This window comes from Lygodium microphyllum, chromosome 7, assembly GCF_053477565.2.
Source record: "Lygodium microphyllum isolate KBCC chromosome 7, Lygodium_microphyllum_v1.1.10, whole genome shotgun sequence".
Lineage (NCBI taxonomy): Eukaryota > Viridiplantae > Streptophyta > Polypodiopsida > Schizaeales > Lygodiaceae > Lygodium > Lygodium microphyllum.
This window is the reverse complement of record NC_141141.1, coordinates 44,954,052-44,979,620: the sequence shown is the minus strand read 5'-3', so window position 1 is coordinate 44,979,620 and position 25,569 is coordinate 44,954,052. Positions and strand designations below refer to the sequence as shown.

Here is a 25,569-nt window from a genome sequence, read left to right as displayed (position 1 = left end):
CTTACTACTTTATAAACTTCGATAGGCCTTGTCAGAATGTGTACCTTGCCTCAAGGTGCTACTAATTCTATTGTGCATATGATGAATGCTTTGCACAAGGTCTTACATGAGTATATCCCTCCGCTTACCATGCCTTTTTGGATGATGTACCCATAAAAGGATGTGTAGAAGAAGAGGAGAATGAGAGTCAGAATGAGCAGGGATGTAGACACTTTATTGTAGAGTACATTGTAGATTGTGAGAAGATTTTGACTAGGCTTGAGGAGGTGAATTTGACGCTCTTAGGATAGAAATCTGCCTTTGGTGTGAATGAGGTTATCATTGTTGGGCACGTGTAACTATTATGGTAGGAGACCTTTGCTTGTGAAGGTGAATGCTATTGGAAAGATTGTAGAGTATTGCTCTACATCAAAGGTGAGGAGATTCTTTTATGCTTGTGTATTTTATGTGATTTGGATACTCAATTTTGCACATTGTAGATGCTCTGTGTCAGCCCCTTCGAAAGAGATAGAAAATCTTCTAGAACGAGAGACATACTAGAGCCGTGTAAAAGTTGAAGAGATTGCTAGAGTTTGCTCCTACTCTTAGGAAAGTGGATTGCACTAGTGAGATCTATTATATTGATTGTTGATACTAGTCCTATTGGTATAGGTTGGGTCATTGGTTAGGATGATGAGGAGGGTCACAGATATGCCATTCGGTTTGGGGCAAAGGTCTTAAATGAGAGACAAAGGAGCCCCAGTTGTGGTTGAGAAAAATTGCTTGCCTTTACTAGGCATGATGCCATGAGGATGTGAAATTTTATTTCTTGGCTTAACATTTGATTAGAAGTTAATCAAATGTTCTAATGTGACTTGTACATGTGAGGCGCAAATCAATTATTTCATAGTGTGGAATCTAGGACCCTGAGATATCAATTGGTACTAAAGGCAAAAGTTGTAATAAGTTACGGTTGACAGGTACTAGATGGTACTCAGTGTAAGATTTGAACCTAGATCAAAAGATTAATTTCACTAGCCAATAATTAAATTAGCTAGGCAAATTTGCCTTCCAAGTATCCTTAAATAGTTATTAGCTCTTAGATCGGCATTAATTAATTAATTAATGCCTAATCTCTAATGTCACCGAGTATCACCTAGTTCCTATGAAGCATAACTTATTACAACTTTTGCCTTTGGCACCAACTGATATCTTGGGGTCGTGGATCCCACACTCTGAAATAATTGATTTGCACCTCACATGTGCAAGTCACATTAGTATATTTGATTAACTTTTAATCAAATGCTAAGCAAAGCAATAAAATTTCATGTCCTTGTGACACATGATTACTAGATGCTCTACCCTAGATGTAGCTATGTTGAGATTGATTGCTTACATTGAGTCATTGAATCCGGAGTTCAAGCATATAGCTGGAAAGGAGAACCCAATTGAAGATATGCTTTTCAAAGCCAAGTATGAGGATGAGGAGTCATTTGGTTGCAGATGAGGATGATACAAAGATTTTAGCTACCATGACCTTCTCAGAGGAGCTTTACATTGGAGAGTAGTTGCAGATAGGTCAATATCTTTGTATGCTGACTAAGAGGGATAAATGGACAGATGTGGAATTTAGGAAGATAAAAAGAAATGGATATTTCTTGAGAGATGGAATGCTTTGGAAGCATCCTAAGAAGAGAGGACGTCCACCCTTGTGTATAGTTTGTGACAAGGCTACCCAGTTGCAGGTTATGCGAGAGTTTCACGAGAGCCTATGGGTTGGTCATAGGGGTGTATGGGCGACATATGAGAAGATCAAGGAGAGGTATTGAGGGAAGGGCATGTATAAAGTGGGTAGTTGACTTGGTCACTATGCCAGTGGGTCTTTGGCAAATGCAATATATAGTTTTAGCTAGAGAAGATCTTACAAATCAAGTAGAGGGCAAAGCATTAAGGACTAGAACTACCAATGCTATATTGAAATTTCTTGTTGAAGAGATTTTCTGTATGTACGGATATGTTGGAAAGATTACGGTGGATTGCGGTGAACTAGATGAGGATGAGGCTAGGAAATTCTTCCCTAAACATGATATCAAACCGGCTTTGACCATCGCTTATAATCCAGAAAGAAATGAGAAAAGTAAGAGAGGATATCCACCTATAGTGAAGGCATTGGCTAAAGCTTATAGTGGATGGATTGGGGATTGATCGAGGTTTCTACCTTTTGCATTGCCTCTAGCTTGAACTTGTTTAGAAGAGATGAATGTGAACTTGATTAAATACAAACTAGTCCAAGGGAAATAACCAGCTCCAATCTCAAAGCACCAAAAGAGGATAATTTCAATGATTAGTAATGATTGGCTAGAGAAGAGAAAAATCTAGGAAGCTTGAAGAAGCTTTTTGCTCTTAGGAAAATCATGGATCTAATGGAGTGCTACTGGCCAAATATTGCACGAAAGCTCAGAGGATGTTCTGAATGTCACTGTTTTAATCACAACACTTTCTGGACTGCACAAAATCAAGTCTTCCATTGCAATGTGTTTTGATTGATTGAATAGAAAGAGCATAAAGCCATTAAAAGCTTTTGAAAAGACGAGAGATAGAGAGCAAGTAAATGCTCAGGATAGAATTGGAACTCCACTTTCACGAAGAAAAGCGAGCAAAAGCTTGTGTTTACCTGATTGAAAAGTAGGGCAGACTTGTTACATGAATACAGTAAAGCCCAAACTCACTTTTTGGATTACACAAAATCAAGTTTTCCACTGCAATGCGTTTCAAATGATTGAATAGAAAGAGCATAAAGCCATTAAAAGCTTTGAAAAGCTCTCAATAGAGCTTGTAGTTCAGAGACAAAGAGGAGAGATAGAGAGCAAGAAAATGCTCAGGATAGAACTGGAACTCCACTTTTATGAAGAAAAGCGAGCAAAAGCTTGTGTTTACTTGATTGGAAAGTAGGGCATGTTGGGATATAAAGGCTCGGTGACCTCCATCTATAGTACACGCACATTATACATGTGAACGCACCCTTTACATGCGCTAAGTGTAAATACACTTTATTCTTTGTGTATCAACACATTGTTGGTACACTCTTATCGTCTCGTACTTTCACTCTGCTCACTCTCTCTTAAGCCGTCACACTCACTTGTTTACTTGTGCTCAAGCCGCGTCCCTATCGCTTTCAATAACTGGTATCAAAGCCCAAGGTGTTGCACGCTTCCCGAGACCAAGAAGCAACTCACAGGTTGTGGAGGCAGCTCGAGGCAGAAGGCCAGAGGGGTCTAGTTGACTAGGCGCTAGAGAAACCAAGCAATAGCGGCCAACGGGAAGTGGCAGGTCAACGGCCTGGAATCAAAAGGCAGTCGTGTGTAGGGTAGTCGGGCGTAGGCGAGCAGCGACCAGGCGGTAGGTGATTGGGCATTAGAGTGGACAAGTCGGTCACGACCAGCAGACGCGAACGAGGAGACGGGTGTTAGTCGTGGGTTGGCGACAGGCAAGCGACTACAGGCGCGTGTGGCGACGGGTCTAGTTGGGCCGCCATCGGTCAGGTCAGGTCATGTGATTGATGCAACGGTCAACGGACCCTCCCTCCCCACCGTCAGTTTTTTTTAAAAATCAAAATTTTTTCCTTCAATCCCTTCAATTACTGCTTGCCTTGGCGGGTGTTCACACACTAGAGGCACAGTTTCAGAATTTGTGCAATTCTGGCCAGAGAATTTGGGGCTTTTCCCAAATTTGATCCCATCTAGGCCTGACAGTAAATTCCGAGTCAGAAATTGCAGACATTGTGAGAGTTGACCCAAATTAATTTGGGGATTTTACCAAAATTGTCAGATTTTCGCTCTTCTAGGCAAAATTTCCTGACATTGGATCCCATAAATTTGGGGCTTTTCATGTATTGCCAAAGCTTTACTCAGCTAGATCAGATTGATTGATATTCATGCAAATTTGGACTTGAAATTTTGGGGATTTGCGCAGAATTTGGTAAATTTCTGCATCTTTTACCTGTTTGTTGGCTGGTTCATGTACAAACAGCAGAGATTTATTTCTGGTTGAGGAAAAACAATAGGGTATTTTGCTGGTTCAGCTTGTGCTTCCGCAAGTTAGTGCATTTACACTTGTTTGTGATAAAATGGCTGGAACTACTTCTAGTTCAGACATCAAGAGTTTGATGGAGATTAAACGGTTTGATGGTCATGGATTCGACCTTTGGAAAGACCCTATGCAGGGCATTTTGTTCCTGAAGGATTGTGAGGATGCTTTGCAGGAAGATAAACCCGCACTAATGTCTGATGCAGATTGGGCCAGAGTGAATATAAAGGCTGTGGCTTACATAAAGATGGGTGTCATTGATGACATTTTGACAGACATGAAGGGTTAGACATAGGTTATGCAATATGGGAGAACTTGAAAACTACTTATGAGATCACCTCACCTGTTAATCGGGTGCATTTAATGCGCAAGTTGGTGAATATGCAACTGGATGAGTCAAAGCCTGCAACTGAGCACTTGGGTGCATTTATAGGGATTCTAAATCAGCTCAAAGATGCAAACTTGGACTTTGATGATAAGTTGAGGGTGATCTTTTTGATCATGACACTGAAAACTACTTATGAGATCACCACACTTGTTAATCAGGTGCATTTAATGCGCAAGTTGGTGAATATGCGATTGGATGAGTCAAAGCCTGCAGCTGAGCACTTGGGTGCATTTATAGGGATTCTAAATCAGCTCAAAGATGCAAACTTGGACTTTGATGATAAGTTGAGGGCGGTCTTTTTGATCATGACACTGCTCGACTCTTGGGAAGTCTTGGTTTCACTCAGCAATAACCCCAATCTCTCATATGATGGAGTGAGGGGTTCTATCTTGAATGAAGAAATTAGACGTAAATCTAGTGGAGAAGGCAACAACTTAGCTTATAATGTAAGAGGCAGGGCTGAAAAGAAAAATGCAAATATAGGGCAGAGAAACAGGAGCAAGAGCAAAGGAAAGGATAAGAGCGACATTACTTGCTATCACTGTGGTCGGAAGGGCCACAAGAAACCTAATTGCAGGTACTATAAGAAGGAACAAGAGAGAAAGAAGAATGTAGGAGATAAAAAGAAGAAGGAAGAAAAGACAGATGCATCGGAGACAACCAAAGGCAAAGAGAAGGCCAATGTGGCCTCTAGCGTGGTCATATAAGAGCTTTCAGATATAGAGGTTGATGTATTATGTGCAATTGATTATGATGCCCTTGTATGTCACATGCAGGATATGCAGATTACCAAGGTTGATGTGATTGATGCACTCTTGTCAGTTGATGATGGTGTCACTCAGACTTGGATTGTAGACTCTGGTGTCTCTTTTCATGTAACTCCTTACTTGGAGTGTTTTGCTATGTTCAATTCAGGCAGTTATGGAAAAGTGTACCTTGGAAATAACCATGCTTGCAGTATTGATGGGATTGGCACAATACACTTGTCTTTAGACAATGGTCAAGAGCTTGTGTTGAAAGATGTCAGATATGTGCCTGGTATTAAAAAGAGTTTACTATCTGTTGGCCAGCTTGACTTTGCATGGCTACACCACACTGTTTGGTGGTGGTTTGTGGAAAGTGAAAAAGGGTTCCATGCTGATTGCAAAAGGAACCAAGAAGGGCACTTTGTATTGCTTGCATTGTAAAGCCTTGAATGGCAAGTTTCTTGCAGTTGTTGAAATTTGCAGCCACTTGGAGTTATGGCATAAGAGATTAGGCCATATGAGCCAAAAAGACTTGATGTCCTTACCTCTCTGAAGAGGGTTGATGGAAAAGGCTCTAGACTTGATTTTTGTAATGAGTGTCAGTTTGGAAAGCAAATAAAAAATTCCTTTTACTCTGGTGTCTCACGTAAGTCTAATGTCTTGGACTTAGTGCATTCTGATGTATATAGTATGCCTGTGAAATCGTTGGGTGGTGCTGCATATTTTGTCTTCTTTATTGACTATTCCAAGAAGATTTGTGTGTATTTGCTGAAAAAGAAAAGTGAAGTGTTTGTTGTTTTTAAAACTTTTCATGCACATGTGACCACTCAAACAGGTAGAAAGCTAAAATGCTTGAGAATTGATAACGAGTGTGAGTTCACATCAATTGAATTCAAGTCCTTTTGTGACTTGCATGGTATTAAGAGGGAGCTTACAGCCCCTTACAGCCCTTCTTTAAATGGGGTGGCTGAAAGATATAACTTGACTTTATGTGAAAGAGTGCGGTGCATGTTGTCCATTGCTAATCTCCTCTCCCTCATGCATTTTGGGGAGAGGCACTCAAAACCGCGGTTCACATTTGCAACGGCTCTTGAAATAGGTCCATAAATTATGGCATCCTTGAGGAGGTTTGGTCTGGCAAATCGGCCTCATATGACCATTTATGCATATTTGGCTGTGATGCTTTTGTGCGTGTTAGGGATGAGCTGAGGAATTAACTTGACCCAAAATCCACCAAAGGTATTTTCATGGGCTACGGTGATGAGGGTGAATTTGGCTACAGAGTGTGGTTACCTCAGTCCAAGAAAATTATTTGCAGTCGTAATGTTGTTTTTAATGAAGCAAAATTGCTGAAAGGCTCTTTAGCTTCTAATGAAGATCTGAAAAAGGTGAAATTTCAGAGTTTGCATCAGAAAATGAGCCTCAAGGTGTTGTACCACAGGCTGAAACTGATGATCAGTTGGTTATTTTTGAGCTAGATGATGTTGGACAGCAAATAGAAGCACAAGGAGGTCATGGACAGCAAGATAGGCTTGCTGATTATGAAAATGCAGGTGCTGGAAATGAAAATGAAGGTGTTGTATAGCATGAGCAGCATGCTGAAAATGGTTTACAGCAGCCAATAAATGCTGAAAATAATATACCTCCAGATGTAGATCCAACTCCTGAAAATGTTGATCATTGGGTATGTAGGTCTACACGCGTAAGAAGGCAACCACATAGGTTTGACCCCTCCTTGCATTATGTGATGCTTACAGATGAGGGTGAGCCTCTTACATACAAAGAGGCCAAGTCATGCGAATTTAGCAGTAAGTGGAAGCTAGCTATGCAGGAAGAGATTAAATCTCTATATGTGAATGATACTTGGAATCTTGTATCATTGCCAAAGGGAAGGAAATCACTTCCAAACAAATGGGTGTACAAAGTCAAGACAGTTGATGGGAAACCCAAGTACAAGGCAAGGCTAGTTGCCAAAAGTTATGCACAAAAGGAAGGGATTGACTTCCAAGAGGTCTTCTCACCTGTTCTGAAGATGACCACTTTATGTGTGCTTTTTGCTCTTACTGTTGTTTTGGATTTAGAGATGTATCAAATGGATGTAAAAGCAGCTTTCTTGCATGGTGACATTGATGAGGAAATCTACATGAAATAGCCCGAGGGCTTTGTAGTTCTTGGAAAAAAGCAAATGGTGTGTAAGCTAAAACGCAGCCTGTATGGGCTGAAACAAGCACCACAGCTGTGGTACAAAAAGTTTGACACTTTTATTCTATCTCATGAGTTTACACGCAGCCATGCAGATCATTGCTTGTACATGAAAATAGTCACAACACCCCATAGCTCTCTCTTGATCTATGGGTATCTCCTTTGTCTTTTATTTAAAACTTTTGCACCAAAACTCATTGCATATCTATTTTCTTTACCATAATCTTGACCTATAGCTCAACCAATTCCAATTGGACTAGTGTCCACTCTAATAATGATGGGCTTCCCATTTGCATACTCCAATTTTTTGAATGTTGGTGTAGTCCAAAAAAGCTTCTTTAATTTCCTTATAACTTTGTTATGTCTCTTGTCTCAAAAGAATTTCTATCCTTTTCTTAACAACCGGTATAAGTCATTTGCAATGTGAGCAAAATGGGAAATCTAGACTAAGTACAACACACAGGCTCTAAGAAACCTTATGACTTTAGAGACTGATGAACATATTTCTTTTATATTCTCTATTGCATCCACTTTCATAGGAGAAGGCCTTTTGTCATAAGGCCTACACATATGACCTACTATTAATTCTTCATTGATCCCAAACACCGGATTTTGATAGGAGAGGGTAAGATTCACTTTCTCTAACTTGGTAAGAATTTTCTTACAATTTGAAATATGATCTCTCACAAATATTCTATAACCATGATCATCCAGCTCTTGATCCATCTTTTTCTCTACATATCCCTTAATGGCCACACCATCCAAGAATAGCATAGTTGGACTTGGAATATAATCTATGAGTACCTTGTTCATCGTCTTCATCATATGAGCCATAGAGTTTGTAGCTCCCTGCGGCAATGTACACATATGAACCAAGCCAAGCGGAGTTTTCATTGTAGTTAAGTCTTTGCTCTCCAATGCAAGCTAGAACTGGTTATATCTTGAGTATAGATCTTCCAAAGAATAAATAGCTCTTCTTGCGAATGCTTTTGTAAATTTATCCACCATTGGTCTTGCACTCACATTCCGTATGGTCACTTTGTTCACTGGATGAAAATCTTGTATGAACCTGAGTGTATTATTTTTCTTAGACATTGTGAACCACTTGTTAGAATGTGGTGCAAATGAAGACTCTAGAATACCCATTCTTATTCTTTCATTTAACAGATGAAGTGTCATGAGAATATGCATTTTTGAAAGCTCACTTAACCTGTGGATTAATTTTTAACTACATGGTTAAGTAAATGTTGCATATGTGAGGTGTAACTGGGGTTAGAGTAAATTTATGAGCCGAGACTCGAGAAAATCATAGGATATCAAAGGCAAAAGTTGCTATAGGTCATGCCACACGGGTGCTTGGTAGTATCTGGTGCCAGTTGTTGGCCTAGGTCATTCATTTGGCCATAAGTGTCAGTTGGTGATACTAGAGAAGTGGCGTTTAATGGTACCTAACGCCAATCTGATGGTCAAAGAAAGCATAGAGACACTCAAGAATGGAAGTTGTCTAGCCAATTTAATTATTGGCCAGTCAGATTATTTTTCAAGGCATCAAAATAATTATTGGATTAAATTTCAGTATTTAAAGATTAAAAATTAATATTTAATTATGGATAATGTTGGAAAAACCATTTGGAAAGACTGCCACTTGTAAAAAATGCCCATATAAGACTGAAAAACGTCTTTAGAGGCTGGAGAGAGGTATTTTTAATGTATTCAGTCTGCAAGAGAGAGGGAGGAGATATTGCTAGCTCGATTTGCAACCATTGGAGGACCTTCTGAGGCAGCTAGAGATATTGCTGGTTCGATTTGCAGCCATTGGAGGACCTTCTGAGGCAGCTAGGGGCAGGGGAATACCAATCAACAGTAGGTGACAACATCTGTAGGTTGTTGAGACAGGGCAGCAGCAGTAAATGACTAATTTTCTTCAATTCTTTGCATCTACAAGTTGTTGAGACAAGGCAGCAGCAGTAAATGATGGATTTTCTTCAGTTCTTCGCGAAGAAAGCTTGAATTTTCTCTCTCCTTAGCATTCTCTCTCATCTCCAGTCTTTCTACAGCCTTGCTTCAAAGATTGTAGCATTGAGATCACCAAAGGCTAAGAAATTTCAGATTTCTCTTCTGTAAAATCTAATCTGCAATAGAAATTAGGGTTTAGCAGCAGCCTCGGGAAGTGTGCTAGAAATTGGAAGCTCCAAGACTTGGATTCAACAAGGTTGAAGTTGTTTTTAGCCTACTCAAGTAGAGGGACCAGCAAATAATTGAATTTGGGGCATTTTTCCATCTCCATCAAAGCAGATGAAGTCCAATTGATTGCCCGAATCAAGGGGCAAAACAGATTAAAGACTTGTTGGTCATTTTGCATAGTAAGGGGAGTTGAAATACCGAAAGGGTTTGGGAGAACCCTTGTGTACATAAACTTTTTCTTCAATTAAGTTAAATAAATAGTGAAAGAGGCCCCAATTTTGGGGCCCAATAGGGTGTCCAATGTCCAAGATTATATGGTAAAGTGTACTTTTTAATTTTGTGAATTTGTTAATTGTTGTAAATAGTGCTTAATTAGGTTATTTACCACCCTATTTGAGGAGGAAGGTTGGTTGTCGAAGGCTCTAGAATACCCTTTCTTATTCTTTCATTTAGCAGATCTTTGAGTTTAGGTAAATGAGCCTCGGGCATTGGTATAGGTCGCAAATTCTAGGATGTGTGGTATGGTAAAAATCACCATGTTTGCTATAGCTCTTGGATCCAGACAATGTGCTTCATGTGGCTGAAACGCAAATGCCTTGCCATTCGTGGATAACATCTCTATGAAACTTTCTCTCTCTCTCTCTCTCTCTCTCTCTCTATTGGTAAGATAAACTTTTTATTGCCAATCTTCAGTTTTTTAAGAGATTCCTTTGTAAATTTATGGCGAATTTTTCTTGGGTCTCTTAGATTTGGCTGTTTGGAAACCAACTGAATTAACTCTTTAATATTTGAAGACAGTGGTACTGCAACCGGCTTCACTTTTTTATCCACTATTTTGTACTTTGTCTCAACTCTAGCTTTAGCTCCATTTTCCCTTGTTTCTCCTCCTCCTCCTTCTCCTCCTCCTCCATAGCCTTGTGCTTGCGACACTTAGAGATCTCATGCCTTGGCTTGTGGCAATAGTTGCGTCTTTTCTTTTTTTGCTTGTTCTCTTCTTTGTGCGAAGAAGAAGAGGACGAGTTACCCTTGTCCTTCTAATGGTTGGATGAAGAACCTGACGATCTTCCCTTTGCCTCGATGATGAGAGGAGGCAAAAAGCTTTGATCATTTGAGGTAGTAGCAGAGTGGTTGAGATGAGTCTACTCCTCTTGCAATAGGAGTGGGGTTAACTCATCAAGAGAATATTGATGCCCATTGCCTTGAGAAACTAGTCATAATGTAGTATCAAATGTTTGATAGGAGTGTGAAAGTCCACCAATCACAAAAGTGACAAGATAGGGTCTCATATATCTCGTCATCAATGTTCACGAACTACTTATGCTAATCTATTATCTATGTAAGATAGGCATCCACACTATCCACTTCATACATCTTCTCGAAATCGAACTGCTTCCTCAAATAGGCAATGTGTGTCTCATTTATGATTTGACAAAGAGATGCGAGCTTATCCCATGCACTCTTTGTAGTCCGACAAGAGTATATGTGTGGTATAATGAGTCTTTTGATCGAAAGAGTGATCAAAGAGTGTGCTTGAGCATCACATGTATATCCCAATGTGCTTGATCGACAGTAAGAAGAGCAACAATAGTAACTTGTGAAGAGCCAGAGGTGGCAGTGGAACAACCTAAGTAGGAGCTGAAACCAGCCTTCCTTCTTGGAATGGGTGGTGATAACCTGACTTAAGAGTTAATTACAGCAATAAATAAATGCACATAAAATGAAATGCACACTTTCCCATAACATTCTTGGACAGTAGACACCCTATTGGCCCCAAAATTGGCGCCCCTTGTGGTATTTCTTTAGCTTTCATTCAATTGGAAGGAGTACAACTCGAGATTCTTCAATCTCCTCTTGCTAACCAATTGCTCTTGCTATCATAAATGACCAGCAAGCCTTTTGGGTCATTTGCCCCTTGATTCACCCAGGACTTCTTCTCCAATTTGACCCTTGGCTGGCCAAATGCTGCCCCAAATCAATTCGGGATGGGTTGGCTCCTAAAATCCCTTGATAATCTTTAACTATCAACTACTGATTTCAGTCCCTTGAGCCTTCAATCTCTGGCACGGATCCCAAGGTGGTTGCTAAACCCTAATTTCTGCTGTAAATTAGGGTTTACTGCAGAAATTACAGATCAGCCTACCAAAAATGGCTAAGATCTCCTCCGAATGGCTAAGAATTGCTGAGAATGGCTGAGCATAGGCTGAAGGAGATGAGAGAATGCTATAGAGAGAGAAAATTCTGAGATTTGTTGCTGCTGCCCTGCTGTACTAGCCCCAAATAGATGCACCAACAACAATAGGAGCATTAGAGACTCTGATCTTTAGGAGAAAGTGCATCAGCTGCAATTGTCAGCTTCCCAAGGTCAAGAGTATGCAATCTCCATCACCAAAATGGTCTCCAATGGCTGGGAAATGGCCCCAAAAGCTGGCAGCAACAGCTCAACACCTCTTCCCAACAGCTCCAAAATGAAAAAACGAGATTTCCCTCTTCCTTCAGCCCTATTCTTGCATGGGAAAGTTTTGCCAAGTGGCAGCTTTCTTAATCCATTTTCAGCAATTTTCAGCCATTTAATTAATTTTCAGAATTAATTAATTCTGAAAATTAATTCAACCCTTAATCCATGCCTAGAAAATTGACCTTGCCCATCCAAAAATTAATTGGCTAGGCCATTTGCAACCCAAAGTGGTCCCATGTATTAATTGACCCTTGGACAAGCATTAATCCATTAATTAATGCCTAGTCCCTAGTATCACCATTCACACTTAATGGGCAATTAATAGTTCTAGGGGCAAACTAACACCAAAATTCACCTAGAATCTAACAAGTGTAACTTGTTACAACTTTTGCCTTTGACACCCATATTTTTCACAGGGTCCTTGGGTCTTCAAATGTAAAAAAAAAGTAGCTTGCACCTCACATGTGCAACACATGTGCATCTTTTAATTGCACATTTGATTAATCCTTTAATCAAATGTCAATTAAACATAAGCAAAGCATCAAATTTTCACGTCCTCGTGACAGGAGCACTAGCATCTGCCGGTGCATTAAGGCTTGTTGACCATACCTTTGAGCCCATCACAATTACCAAAAAGCCTTTCACAACCAATACATGTTTCATCATGTATGACCAAGTGGAATAGTTGTTAACATCCAACTTGTCATCAACAGAAAGCATCTCAAATAACTCATTTTGATTATGTGCCATCTTGGCACACACTGAATACACAAAGGGAGCTGAGACAATTGCTTAAATTTGTTCAAAAATGGATAAGAGAGTTGTTGTAGCAACATGTGTGTGAATAAAAAGGCTAGATGAGATGAGAAAGAGTTTACAATCAATGCAAATGTTGATGTAGATGTTATTCGGGGATTTGCACACAAAAATATTTGGGGTAATAAGTTGAAATGTATCACAATCTCCAAATTTTGCATGTGAATGTTGGAGAAATTGCTTAATTTGCGCAAATTCAATGAAGATCCATGCAATGGAAGGTGAATCCAACTAAAGCTTGAAAAATTTTTGGTGGAAATTTCAAGAAATTGCAAAAATTGGGTCGTTTTATTAAAAACCCCAAAAATTTCTAGCACGGAGTATGTGAAATTAAAAATTTCTTGGAAATTGAGGATGAGAGGGGCGATGTGAATTGAATGGCAGGTAGGGCTGTGAGAGATTGTGTGCAAGACTGAGAGAGTTTGTGTGTAGGGGCTATGTGCAGGATTGTACGTAAAATTGCACGTGAAACTGTGTGCACGCTGCGTAGAGAGAGCATAGTAGAAAATTTCATGGTTGAGGTGACAGCGGTTGCGAGCAACAATGCTGTGAGGAACTTCATGTATCAAAGTTGGTGATGGAACCAATGTAGCAATGGCGTTAAGGCCTGTGGCACAATGACTTTGGTATCATTGTTGGATTGAATGGAGAGCTCGATAGACAAGAAGTGGAGTAGAGAGTGAGCGTGAGAAGAGACAAAAAAGTGTGCAAGAGTGCCATCACTAAAATGAATTAAAGAATGAGAATACAAGGTATAACCCTAGGGTTATATAGACCTACACATTGAAGTGTGTTCACATAAGGAAAAAACCCCTCCCATGTAAGAGGATAAAACATACGTGTTGTAACAAACCTTTTGTATATTAATTTTTACTAAGATATATTGGTTGAATGATTCCAAATTAATCAAATGCTTATGTACTTTGAAAGGCGATTTGTATTATTTAAGTATTACAAAATATGATTAAATATTGATCTTTCTATTTAAGGGTGGCCAATGGTCAAATGCCCTATAATTATACCTGGGTCATCATTGATGAGATGCCTAAGAGAAATTAGAAGTTTAGTCGGGCGGTTAGATTGACTAGAAAGCCCAGATGACTAAGACTTTTACACTTAGAGGGATCCTGAAAAAGTCAACGCTATTGTGGAATGGCCAAAATTGAGTAGTGTTTATGAAATTTAAAGTTCTTGGGATTATGGTATTATTACAGAAGATTCATTAAATGGTTTTGTAGTGGTTGTTGGACCATTTTATGATTTAACCAAGAAAGCAATGGCATTTCGATGGACCGAAGTAGAGAAGGAAGCTTTTGAAGCTCTAAAGCTCTATATCGGCAAATGATCTTTCTTAATTTGTCGAAACCTTTCTTTGTGGAATGTGATGCTTTAGGAGATTGCATTGGTGTAGTCTTAAACTAGGAAGGACATACAGTTGCTCATGCAAGCACAAGGTTGCAAAATGTAGAAAAGAATGCTACTACCTATAAAAAGGAGTTAATGGCTATCATTCAAGCTTTAAAAGATTGGAGACACTAGCATACAATTGCTCATGCAAGCACAAGGTTGCAAAATGTAGAAAAAAATGCTACTATCTATGAAAATGAGTTAATGGCTATCATTCAAGCTTTAAAAGATTGGAGATATTATCTTTTAAGTGGAGAATTTATCATCAAGATGGACCATTATAGTTTGAGACATTTTCTTAACCAACCAAATGTTTTTGAAAAGCATATTCGATGAGTCAATTATTTAGCTCAATTTAGCTTTTAAATATTGCATATTCTTGGAAAGCAAAACAAGGTAGTTGATACCTTGTCAAGAAGACCCTAGATGCATGTAGTGTCCATGATTCATAATCTAGATTTCATGTTATCAAAGATGGATTTCTTTTGATGAATAATAAATTATGCGTTACTAAAGAGTTTAGGTCTAAATTAATGAAAGAATGTCATGCGGCTCCTTACATAGCTCATTGTGGTATTTTGGTCACAACCAAGGCATTTAAAATGTATTTCTTTTGGCTAAGCCTTTGATGAGATATTGAAGAATTTATCAAAAAATGTTTTGTGTGCCAAAAGATTAAGTTTGATCGCCAAAAGCCTTTAGGGCTTATTCAACAAATCTTTAAGTATCATGAGTTACCACAATCCACCATTGGTGATAGAGATCCTTGAACCACTAGTCTCTTTTGGCGAGTTTTTTTTTGAAAATTTGGATACAAATCTTACATTTTCTTTTTCTTATCATTCTCAAATAGATGGTTAAAGTGAGATAGCTAATCTTACAATGCTGGATATGCTGAAGTGCTATTGCCATGAAGCCAATCAACAACGGGAAAAGTATTTGCCTATGATAACACAATTTATACTTCTACAGATGAGGCACCATTTGACATTATATATGGAAAACCACTCTTATTACCTATTCTCAAAACCGAGGAGGAGATATTTCATATTGATGAGTTTGTATGTGATATGAATATATCTTTTGCCCAAGTTAGATAAGCTATCGAAAGATCTTAAGAAAAACAAAAGAAAGTAGGAGATAAGCATCGAAGGCAATTGATTTTATAAGGAGGAGATTGGGTGTGGTTGAAATTCGACAAAGCTCATCTAAGAAGCTCTATCAAGCTTTCATTTCAAGTCACTAAGCTCGCACAAGAAATATGGGTTGTTTCAAGTCATTGAAAAGATTAATGATGTTTGTTACGGGTTACAACTTCGAGAGTATTGGAGAATTCACAATGCTTTTCGTATCCATTTTTGAAGCCTTATGAAGGGCCTCTACTATTGGAACTTGTAATAGAGGATTCACTTGAAATAGATGAATAGAAGGAGATACTTCAACCCTTTTATATGGATCTAGTACTTTTGACGGATTTTACTCAAGCATACAGGGCATAGTTACGAGTAATGGAAAAATGGAAAGAGAAACAGAATGAGAGTAGAAATGGAAACGATAAAAATTTGGAGTTTGGAGGAGTTTACTAGGGCTGAGAAAGGAAGAAACGGAAATGAGAATGGAAACAAAGTCAAAAACGTTGAAATGGAAAAAAAAAAGAGTCTCGGGGTGTTTCTAGTGACTATGATACAAGGGTCTAAGTTGTTCAAACACACATTGTGGTCTAACTTAGTGAAGGTGGTGTTGTCAAGGAGAGGAGGCAATATATAATTCATTCAAAGTGAATTGGATCACCTTCCAAATTAGTCAAGGTGGTCGAGACCACCTTTTGAGTTAGACATGGTGGGTGAGACCACCTTCTGAGTTAGTCATGGTGGTGCAGTTTGGTGACTATCAATGTGTCTAGAGGCCAAAGCTTGTAGTATACGGTTAGGGTTGGGCCTTTGGATGTCCCTGAGGCTAGTGTGCATTGTAGATGAGGTTGTGGACAACCAAGCAAGCCCCAAATTGTCAGGTGTGGTGGTGGGAGACAAAGACTTCGGAAACCATTCTTTTTACTGCTGTAAGAAATCAGTCCAGCTTAGACAAATTTGCTTCAGCTTCATGATCACTCTTGTCCTCAACAAAAACTAAGTATGCAGAGAGATGGTTTTTCATTACATTGAAATAACCAAATTTGATATGAGGGGACTGAATCTCGCCTAAGCTTTACATCCAAGATATGAGTCTTTCCACTATGCTGCAAGGTAATCTTCTCATTAAAGATGTCCACCACTCTGTGAACCCTATGGCACCATGGTTACACTCAACAAAACATCATAGCCCTCAAGTGGTGTGATGTAAAACTCAATATCTGCATAACTTTGAATATGGAATCTGCAATTTTCCAAGAGCAGTTGTAACAGGCTCAGTATGACCAGGGGAAGCCAAGCCTGCGTCACTGATAGGGCCCATGATCCATCTTCTGTGGATGCATCTCTCTGCTAAAAGAGAGTGCTTGGATGCCTTCAGCCTAACCTTTTGTTAGTCACGAAATGGAGATGCTGCAAGTGGGGAAAGACTTTTGGTTTCTAGATGGTACTATAACCTATTGTAATCTTGTTTTGCAGCTTGAACTGTTAGATGGTATTACAACCTACTGTAATCTTCTTTTACAATACTAATGGCAATACAAAGTGATAGGTGCATACATGTGAGAAAAGTGCATTTGAAGTATGAGAAGAGCTACTAGACTACCCTGCCCTTAGTAGGTGGAGTAAAGAGCCATCATGGTGGTCCTTAGTGCCATGTAATGGATCTCTCTGCCTAGGAGAAAGGGTCATTTATTTGTGTTTGTACATACTTGATGAAGTAGGGTGAACTCATAAATTAGATTTTGTTTCTATTGGTAGCCTGGATCTTTTGTCAGTTGTCCAACAGAAGTCTTATTTACTGCAGTTTTGACAAAGAGGATCAAGATGTTGATTTGGAACACTCAACATTGGGACTGCAAAGTCATTGGGATGCTGCTTATGCAGAGGAGCTGACAAACTTCCATGAGCATGGAGATGAAGGAGAGATCTGGTGGGTTAAAAGAAGGCTTCCATATACTCAGAAAAGTTTATCACACCAATAGCATGGGTCTTCTGGCATTTGATACACATTGTTCACTTCTGATAGGTTCGGGGAGGTAGTCATGGAGACATTGGCTATTTGGACATCGAGGATTTGTGCCAGTGTTGCAGCAGGTCTTCCAGTAGATACTATGGATGGTGTATCTATACTCTCTATTGCTGATCCTGATATTTTTTCTGAAGCTCGAATGAGTATGGAGCTCGCCAAGTGGAATGTGCTAGATATTGGTACTGGCAATGGTGTTTTGCTTCAAGCGTTAGAAAAATATGGGTAATTGTTGTCTAACCAAGTTCAGTTTAACACAGTACCGATGCATTTGTAATTCTTTTTAATTTTATTGAAACGCTGTGAGCTTATGTGATTTGTGTGTTTGTTTAATTTCTGTTGGGGATGAATTGCAAGGATTTTGTCAAAGTAGTTAGAGTAGCTTGCATAGTTTGAATCATGCTGGTATGATTGGTTCAATCATTCTTATCATATTTGCATATTGGAGATGTAAGGGGCTGGGGCAATCATACGTGGCAATGTTGGGTCTTAAGCATGTAGTTGTTTGAAGTAAAAGAGGTTAGATTAAATAAGACATCATGATCTCTTGTCATATAGCTCCATATTAGTGAAGTCTCTGGTAGGTTACAGTACCATCCCTCGTGCAACACATTTTCCTTAGTTTCACTTACGAAATTATTGAAGTATTAGGGCTCAGTCTTGGGATTTGAATTCGACCATAATTTCATACTCAAACATATAGGACTTATTGGAAACATTTAAAGACAGTCTGAACTTTATACCTTGGTTATGTGATTGAGGGCTCTGGAGGGAGAGGTGGGCCGGAATCAGGGAGGGTTTGCTAGGATTTAGTCAAAGTAGTCTCAGTGGCTTGGTTATGTGATTGCGGGCTCCAGGGGAGAGTGACTGGAAGCATGCATATCAGTTTTATAGAGATAGGGGACAATGTCTTTTGAGATTCTTGAGCTGAGAAGTGTTGGGTCAGCTTATAGGGCATCATGACCTTTTCTGTTAAGATGTACTTTAACTGAAGAGTTCTTCTAGTTCAAGTGGAAGCCAAGCCTGTATTTAATAACAAGTCATCTGTGTGTGTGTGCGCAATAAATGTGGAGACTATCAGAAACTAGTTCACATATCTGTTGATGCTAATCACTGATTAATTAGGCGATCCAGTAGATTAAAGAAGGTTTTGATGATCCTACACTGCCTTTTTGTTAGAGTTAGACTTGACAAAAGCTTTCTGCAAATCCTAGTTGGTTCTTGAGCTCTATACATGCTGAAGATTTGTGTAATATCTAGTTGGATATTTTTTGATGCTTATCCAATTTCCTTAAGAGTTTCTTTCTGCCATTTTGTGGCTAAGTTAGATGCCATAGAAGATTGACGTTATCCACAATCCATGTCGAGGAATAATATACTGAAAACTGATTTGGCAGACATGTCTTGCAAAGTTAGTGACCTGGTGGCTGCTATATCATGCTGTAAACTTTAGTGATTTTGTCAAAAGACTTGATAGTGCTTTGAAGTTTGACCTTCTGTAATGTACACCCATGCTGTAACATGCATAGACTGCTGGGTAAGAAATTACATAAGCACAACTTGGGCAAAATACATTTAATAGTGGAGAGGAAATAAGTCTCATAAGCTTCTTGAAGAGCATGGGGAGATGAAACCGTCTACTTCAATGAGCACGCCTTTAGATGTAGAATTCCTGTTTGTGTCTGTTCTCCTATCCATTTCGAGTTTAAGACTGCTTTGGAGTCTATAATCGACCATGCAGAGAAGGGAGAATCATGAATTTCACCTTTGAACTGCTCAAGTATTACCTCACAATAAATAGCAGTCAGTTTTTGAAATGCCCAACATAGACAAGTTGGGAAACATCATAGCCAGCATTTGTGGCAGAGACTGATTTTAGTTTGAAAAATGTACTAGCATTGAAGCTTTTCTTGGATAATAGTTAGCTAAAATATCATGTCCAATGCATTTTTGGTGATACAATAGTTCAACAATCAATTGGCAAATCCCTTTTTGGTGTTCATTTTTCCAGAAAATCAACATCAATGCCCACGTTTTCCCATATAGTAGGCGATAAAAGACAAAACGAGATTCTGTCCCACACAATAATCCCAAATTTAGTGATGGGAGTCCTAGGTGGGAAAATTCTATAGCCATCACAAAGTCTACGCTTAACATTTTGGCATTCTGGATTTTCAAAAGCTAATTTACAGCCCTGCAGCCAATCCAAACTTTTCCAAGCCTTGCAATACATATTTGGCATCTTATTCATTTTTTTTAGGCAGTGAGGAGCAATCATCACATGCTTGTACAAAGTGTGGACCATTTGCTGGCTCCGGCCTGTTACCCATGGTTGTTAGGTGGTCCATGTGTTTGAGCTATGGATGTTTGGCCAAAGGCAGAGACATGGATGTGCCTAGTATCCATGTATCCAATGAGTCTTGATCCAATGTACGAGAAGGTTTACTGAACGTAGAACCAAAAAGATGGCATGATGCACTGAAGTCCAAAGCCAAACTTTGCCATGACTTGACCATGGAATTCCCTGCATCCTAAATCAAATGTGTTCTCTTTGTCAATGCAGATTATTACTTGTTTGTTTACTTTGATTGCACAATTCATTGTATGCAAGTGCATTGCTTTTGTTGGTTGGTTTCCTTGGCATAAACCATACCGGGTTGAATGTAAGCCACTATGAAAAAATCCTTTATTTATATTTACTAACATCTCATTCAATTGGTTGTGAATAACAAACCTGGAGTTACAATCCTTGAATCAGAGTGTTTCATACTTTTGCTTCTCTTCTTCAGTCATTTTTTGTGTTTGAAAAGGGAGGGGGGTGTTGAGTAGGTAAAATTAAAGCTCTCAATTAAGAGAAAATTATCATGCATTTCGGCCTACTTTTAACTTCACAAAGAAGCATTTTATTTGTGAGAGTAGGATTAAAGATCCAAAATCTCATATAAAAGGACATGTAGGCATCCATCTCTCATCATACCAGCTCTCCATCCTCCTCATCTTCTCTCTTCATTGACTATTGCCTTGCCTTGAAGGATTGCCGCTCAACTAGTTGGCAGCTCTACCTTGCCCATTAATGTGACGGTGTGATCTTAGGACTTGGTAGCTTTATGGGTTCGGTTGAATGCTAAAGCTTGCTCTTTTCTCTTTTTGAGTTGTGCGAATTTTGTGCTCGTGCATGCAAGTCATATTTGCATTGTTGTAGAGGTTTGGAAGAGATTGGCATCTCTCTATCGGATCCAAATATTTGGGCATTAACTTTCTTTGGAGTTGAATCTACGAAAGCTTTTTGTCGCATATTCCCCTAGGATGAGAGATCACTTCTACAAGGTTGAGGGGATTCGAGATGAGCTTGCATCCCTTGGCATTTCTTTAGAAGACCTAGCTATCACCTGTGATAGTTCTCTTGCATCTTCTATCATTGACATATGATGTGTTCAATACTAGTTTTCTCACTTCTCGCAGTTGGGAGACTCTCACTTGGGAGAAACTAGTCACATTGGTGCTTGAGCAAGATGTGCATCACAATTAGATAAATTCTTGCCGAGCCCGTATACATGGCCGTGCTTTTCCAGCCTTATCTATAGGAACACGACAAGCCAAGTAGAAGAAAGGGAAGAGGAAGAAGACGGAGTCATCTTCAGACTTTGATATAGATTTTGTGGGGAAGTGTAGAAGATATCACGTGTTCTCATTATGGGGAAAGACCTTGCACCCCAAGGAGAAGTGTTGGAGGGAATATCCTCACCTTTGTTCAAGAGCAAATGGTGGATCCACCTCAGAGCCTCCATCTACCTCTACTTCGACAATGGCTATTACCATGAAGTCAGTGTTTCTACACATTCATTAGGTGGAGAAGACTTTTTCGGTTGTCTCAACTTTTGAGCAGCCTTGGCTCATTGATAGTGTTGCATCGAGTCATATGACTCCACGAGGTGATTTGTTGTAGGATTTCTATTCACTAGAGGGTATCACTACTGTTGGTGACATCTATTCGATGCCTACTAGTGGTGTTAGCATCTTGCCTCTATTGTCTGATCATCCATCGATCTTCGTTTTAGAGGCCCTACATGTTTTAGACTTGGGCTTCCATCTTCTCTTAGTTTATGGCCTTTCTAGACTCAAGACCATGTTGTCTTCATTGAGCAGGCCGTCTTTGTTAAGGAAACGTCTATGCTCCATCCCCTTCCATTGTGCAAGGGCCTTTGAGGTAGATTTCTATAGTTGCACCCTTTCCTAGTTGTGCACCATCTATCTTAGAGGTTTCATCCCATCCCCTACCATCTCTTTTATTGGTTCCTTCATAGCTCCTATTCCTTTTAGAGAGGGACAATATCCATGATGCGATTGCGGATTCCTTGGCCCTTTGTTTTGTAGAGGGGCATTCCCAGGTTCTTGAGGAACTTCTTTAAGAATTCCAGTCTACTTTGGGCTTTTCTTTTATGTGGTGATTTCTTTTCTTCATCATCAAGCCACCATCTCTTGTTGCTTGGTCCTTGGTCCTTGTTTCTATGTAACTTATGGTGCCTTTGATAGTTTCTTGCTATTGTCTCACAATTGGATTAGAGACTTGGCTAATCCATCTCGCACTAGAGTTTTCCAGAGTGATCCGTTTGAGGCCTTTCCATTTCCATTGGCCTCTCATGGCCTTTCGTTTGGGCAGATTTTTATCTGGATAGGGGGTCTTGCTCCTTGGTTAACATTCTTCGTCGACGGACTTCATTGGCATTGTCACTCTTCTTGCCACCCTTGGGTCTGCATCTCCTTTGGCCTTTAGTCTCATCAAAGATTTTAGAGGGGGTTTTTAGTAGATGTATGTCTTGTATGGTCATCTCTTGGTTATGAGCCTCAGTTTGAGTTAGACGAGAATATTAGGAGCTCTAACATTGTCTTTGTTTGTGATTTTATGTGCTTTAGGCACTTCAGATGGAAGGCACATGAAACCGTTCTATGACTCACATAAAGCGGTAGTTCCTTCAATTAACACCTGGACTTTACATACACATACATAAACATAGACTTCTCTCCCTCGCTCAACACCAGATTGGCCCCGAAGACCGGCGCCCCTCTCGGTATTTCTTTATCAATTAAAAGATAGAAAATTACAAAGATGGTAATGTTCCAAAATACATAACCTGTGAACGGTTGGTTTTCATCTCTTCTGAGTAAATCCCAGCTGCATAGGAACAATACAGCATGTCCAAATCAACATGCCTTATTGTCCAACATGTGCAGAATTCATTGTTCTTACTGTCTAGCACACTGTTCTTACTGTTCAGTATGTGCAGAGTTCACTGTTCTTCTTTAGCACGAGCAAAGTTCACTGTTCTTCAGCATGAGCGGAGTTCACTGTTCTTACGATTCAGCATGTGCAGAGTTCACTGTTCTCATTCAGCATGAGTAGAGTTCACTGTTCTTATTCAACATGTGCAGAGTTCACTGTCCTCATTCAGCATGAGCAAAGTTCACTGCTCTTATTCAACATGAGCAGAGTTCACTGTTCTTACGATTCAGCCTGTGCAGAGTTCACTGTTCTCATTCAGCATGTGCAGAGTTCACTGTTCTTATTCAGCATGGACAGAGTTCATTGTTCTTATTTAGTATGAGCAGAGAAAACACAAAATTGTACCTTCGATGGAATCAATCCATCATGCAAAGCATTTCTTCTGAGAATAGAGAGAGAGGTGATCAAAGGGAGTAAGCTCCACCTTTGTGCTTGAGTTAGAGACGTAGAAGTACTCTCCATGGCTGGTTTTCTTGCAGCAATCTGCCCTCAACTCCTCCAAATTTCATTCTGCCATCTACCCCTTATGCCTATTACGTTTTTTTTTAATGCTCTCTCTCTCTCTCTCTCTCTCTCTCTCTCTCTCTCTCTCGGGAATTTGTGTCACATGGCATACATGTAACAATTTTCCCGTTTAAACCTTCCGGTCTAAAATTCTTCATGATTGGTGCAAAATTTGACCTCAGCACAGACCAGAGAATTAATCCTTGTGTAAAAATGAAGACAATGACGCGAACATATTCTGGGGTCCAAAAATAGCAACTCGCTAAATTTTAGGGATGGTGACTCCTGCATTCCTCAAGTTGTTATATGCAACTTTTATCATTGCGACGACATCACAACAAAAGAAAAGAAAAATAAAACATTTATATAAGTAAATAAGAAAAGCAACTGTAAAAAGTATCACCACCTGGTGACATACTCCCCTCTTGAAAGAAGCAAGCGACCTCGATTGCATGCCACACATGCTAACGGATGATACAAGCAATAACATGATTCTCCATGTTATTAGTGCTATCGCATATATCACTTGGTAACAGATGACACAGGGCGATGGTAGGAGTTTTCCGACTACCATTTGTGTCATCGCAAGTTAAGTCTCACATAGATGGAGGATTGCATCTTGTATCAACTATGATTATTAGGAGCCTTTCTAATATACATGTTTCTGGATGCAATACAGGGCGATAGGATGTATGCGCGAACTATTAGTGTGAGAACATGCATATTCATTGAACTGAAGTGTAACAAATACAACTTCAAAGCACTGAGATTTCATTTAATGATACACATGTTAATGCTAAATGTAAGCCATACATTATGCATTATTCAATGAGATACAATATTCAATTGTACATTAGAGGATGTACATTGCTTCAAAAAGCATTCTAAGTCACTGTGGATTTCAGTAAGAAAGCTTCTCGGTAAAGTTGCAATAACTAAGGTGAATCTGTCAATTCAGCCGCTTCCATCCATTTGGCATCCATTGGTGAATAGTTCTTGTACTTTACCAAAAATCTTCTTATAACTCTACCTTTCACTTTCCTATCCTTATGTGCCAGGATCTGCTCAGAAACTAGAATCTCATCTAATTCCTCTACTTCAGGCTGTTCCTCTTAAACCAAATCTTTTGGCAGTTTACCAATAAAAGGCCTCAATAGGCTCACATAGAATGCATTATGAATTTTCCAATTCTTTGGCAATTGCACCCTATACGCCACGTCATTGATTTTCTCTGAGACTTGAAAAGGGCCATAATAACGCATACTCAACTTTGGAAACAAACGTTCCTTGTCCTTTTGTTTTCTCAAATGTGGCTTTTCAAAACGCAATAAGACCCAATCATCCTTTTTGAACAAGAGATCCCAACGATGACTACCAACAACTCTTTTTTGTTTAGCTTGTGACTTTTCTAGGGCATACTTGATCTTTTTATATGCTTCTTCCCAATCTTTTACAATGATCTGCTTCAAAGATGTTATCTTTTGTCTGCAAAATGGGAGGCAATTTCTTTCCACCTTCCACAATCTCAAAAGGTGCTTTGCCAGTAGGTGAGTGCACTGTATTATTGTATGCATACTCAACCAATGGCAAGTAGTGTTCCCAAGAAGTCTTATGATCTGAAACATAACACTTCAGTAAATCTAAACCAGTCGAATTTGCTTCATCAGACTGTCCATTAGTGTGGATGGAAAGAAGATGAAAATTTCAGCGTAGTGCCCAGTTTTCAAACAATGCTTTCCAAAACAAGCTAGTCATTTTTGGGTCTCTATCATTGACAATTGACCGTGGCATTCTATGGTACTTGAAGATATTTTGCATAAATATCTTTACCATGTGTTCTGACTTAACCTTTTTCCTTACAGGAATGAAATGTTCCTGTTTGTTGAATGTGCAAATGATAGTCCAGATTCCATCATTCCCTAAAGAAGTTCTTGGAAGATTAAAAATGAAATCCATGGCAATACTTTCCCATGGCCTTTTTGGAATAGGCAGTGGTTGCAATAACCATGGTGCCTTTTGTCTATCAAATTTGACCTTTTGACATACAAGGCAAGATTTGACATATGCATCAATATTAGATCTCAAGGCTGGCCAATAGAAGAAAGTCTCTACCGCTTTGATTGTAGCATCGATACCATGATATCGTGCATACGGTGGAGCATGACTTTCTTATGAAACTTTTGGCCTTAGCTGTTTTGTGACGCATAATCTTCCATGCATCATGATAAAGCCTTCTTTGAACACATAATGGTCACGATGTTGGCCATTGATCAACTGTTCATAGATTTCAGAGAAATCTTCATCATTAACATACTGTTCTTTCATATCATCCAATTCATGGTGATAAGGAATTGAAACAGTTGAC

At 39.3% G+C, this 25,569-nt stretch overlaps 1 protein-coding gene across 1 annotated transcript in view; it reads left to right on the top strand.

Moving 5' to 3' along the window:
• The window catches only part of AR401 (S-adenosyl-L-methionine-dependent methyltransferases superfamily protein), a 53,613-nt gene that overhangs the window by 17,712 nt on the left and 10,332 nt on the right, over positions 1-25,569 (top strand). Inside the window, exons 3-4 of the mRNA XM_087681319.1 lie at positions 17,198-17,323; positions 17,420-17,644. Of these exons, the coding sequence (XP_087537445.1) occupies positions 17,198-17,323; positions 17,420-17,644 (351 nt within the window). The remainder of the gene's footprint in view (positions 1-17,197; positions 17,324-17,419; positions 17,645-25,569) is intronic.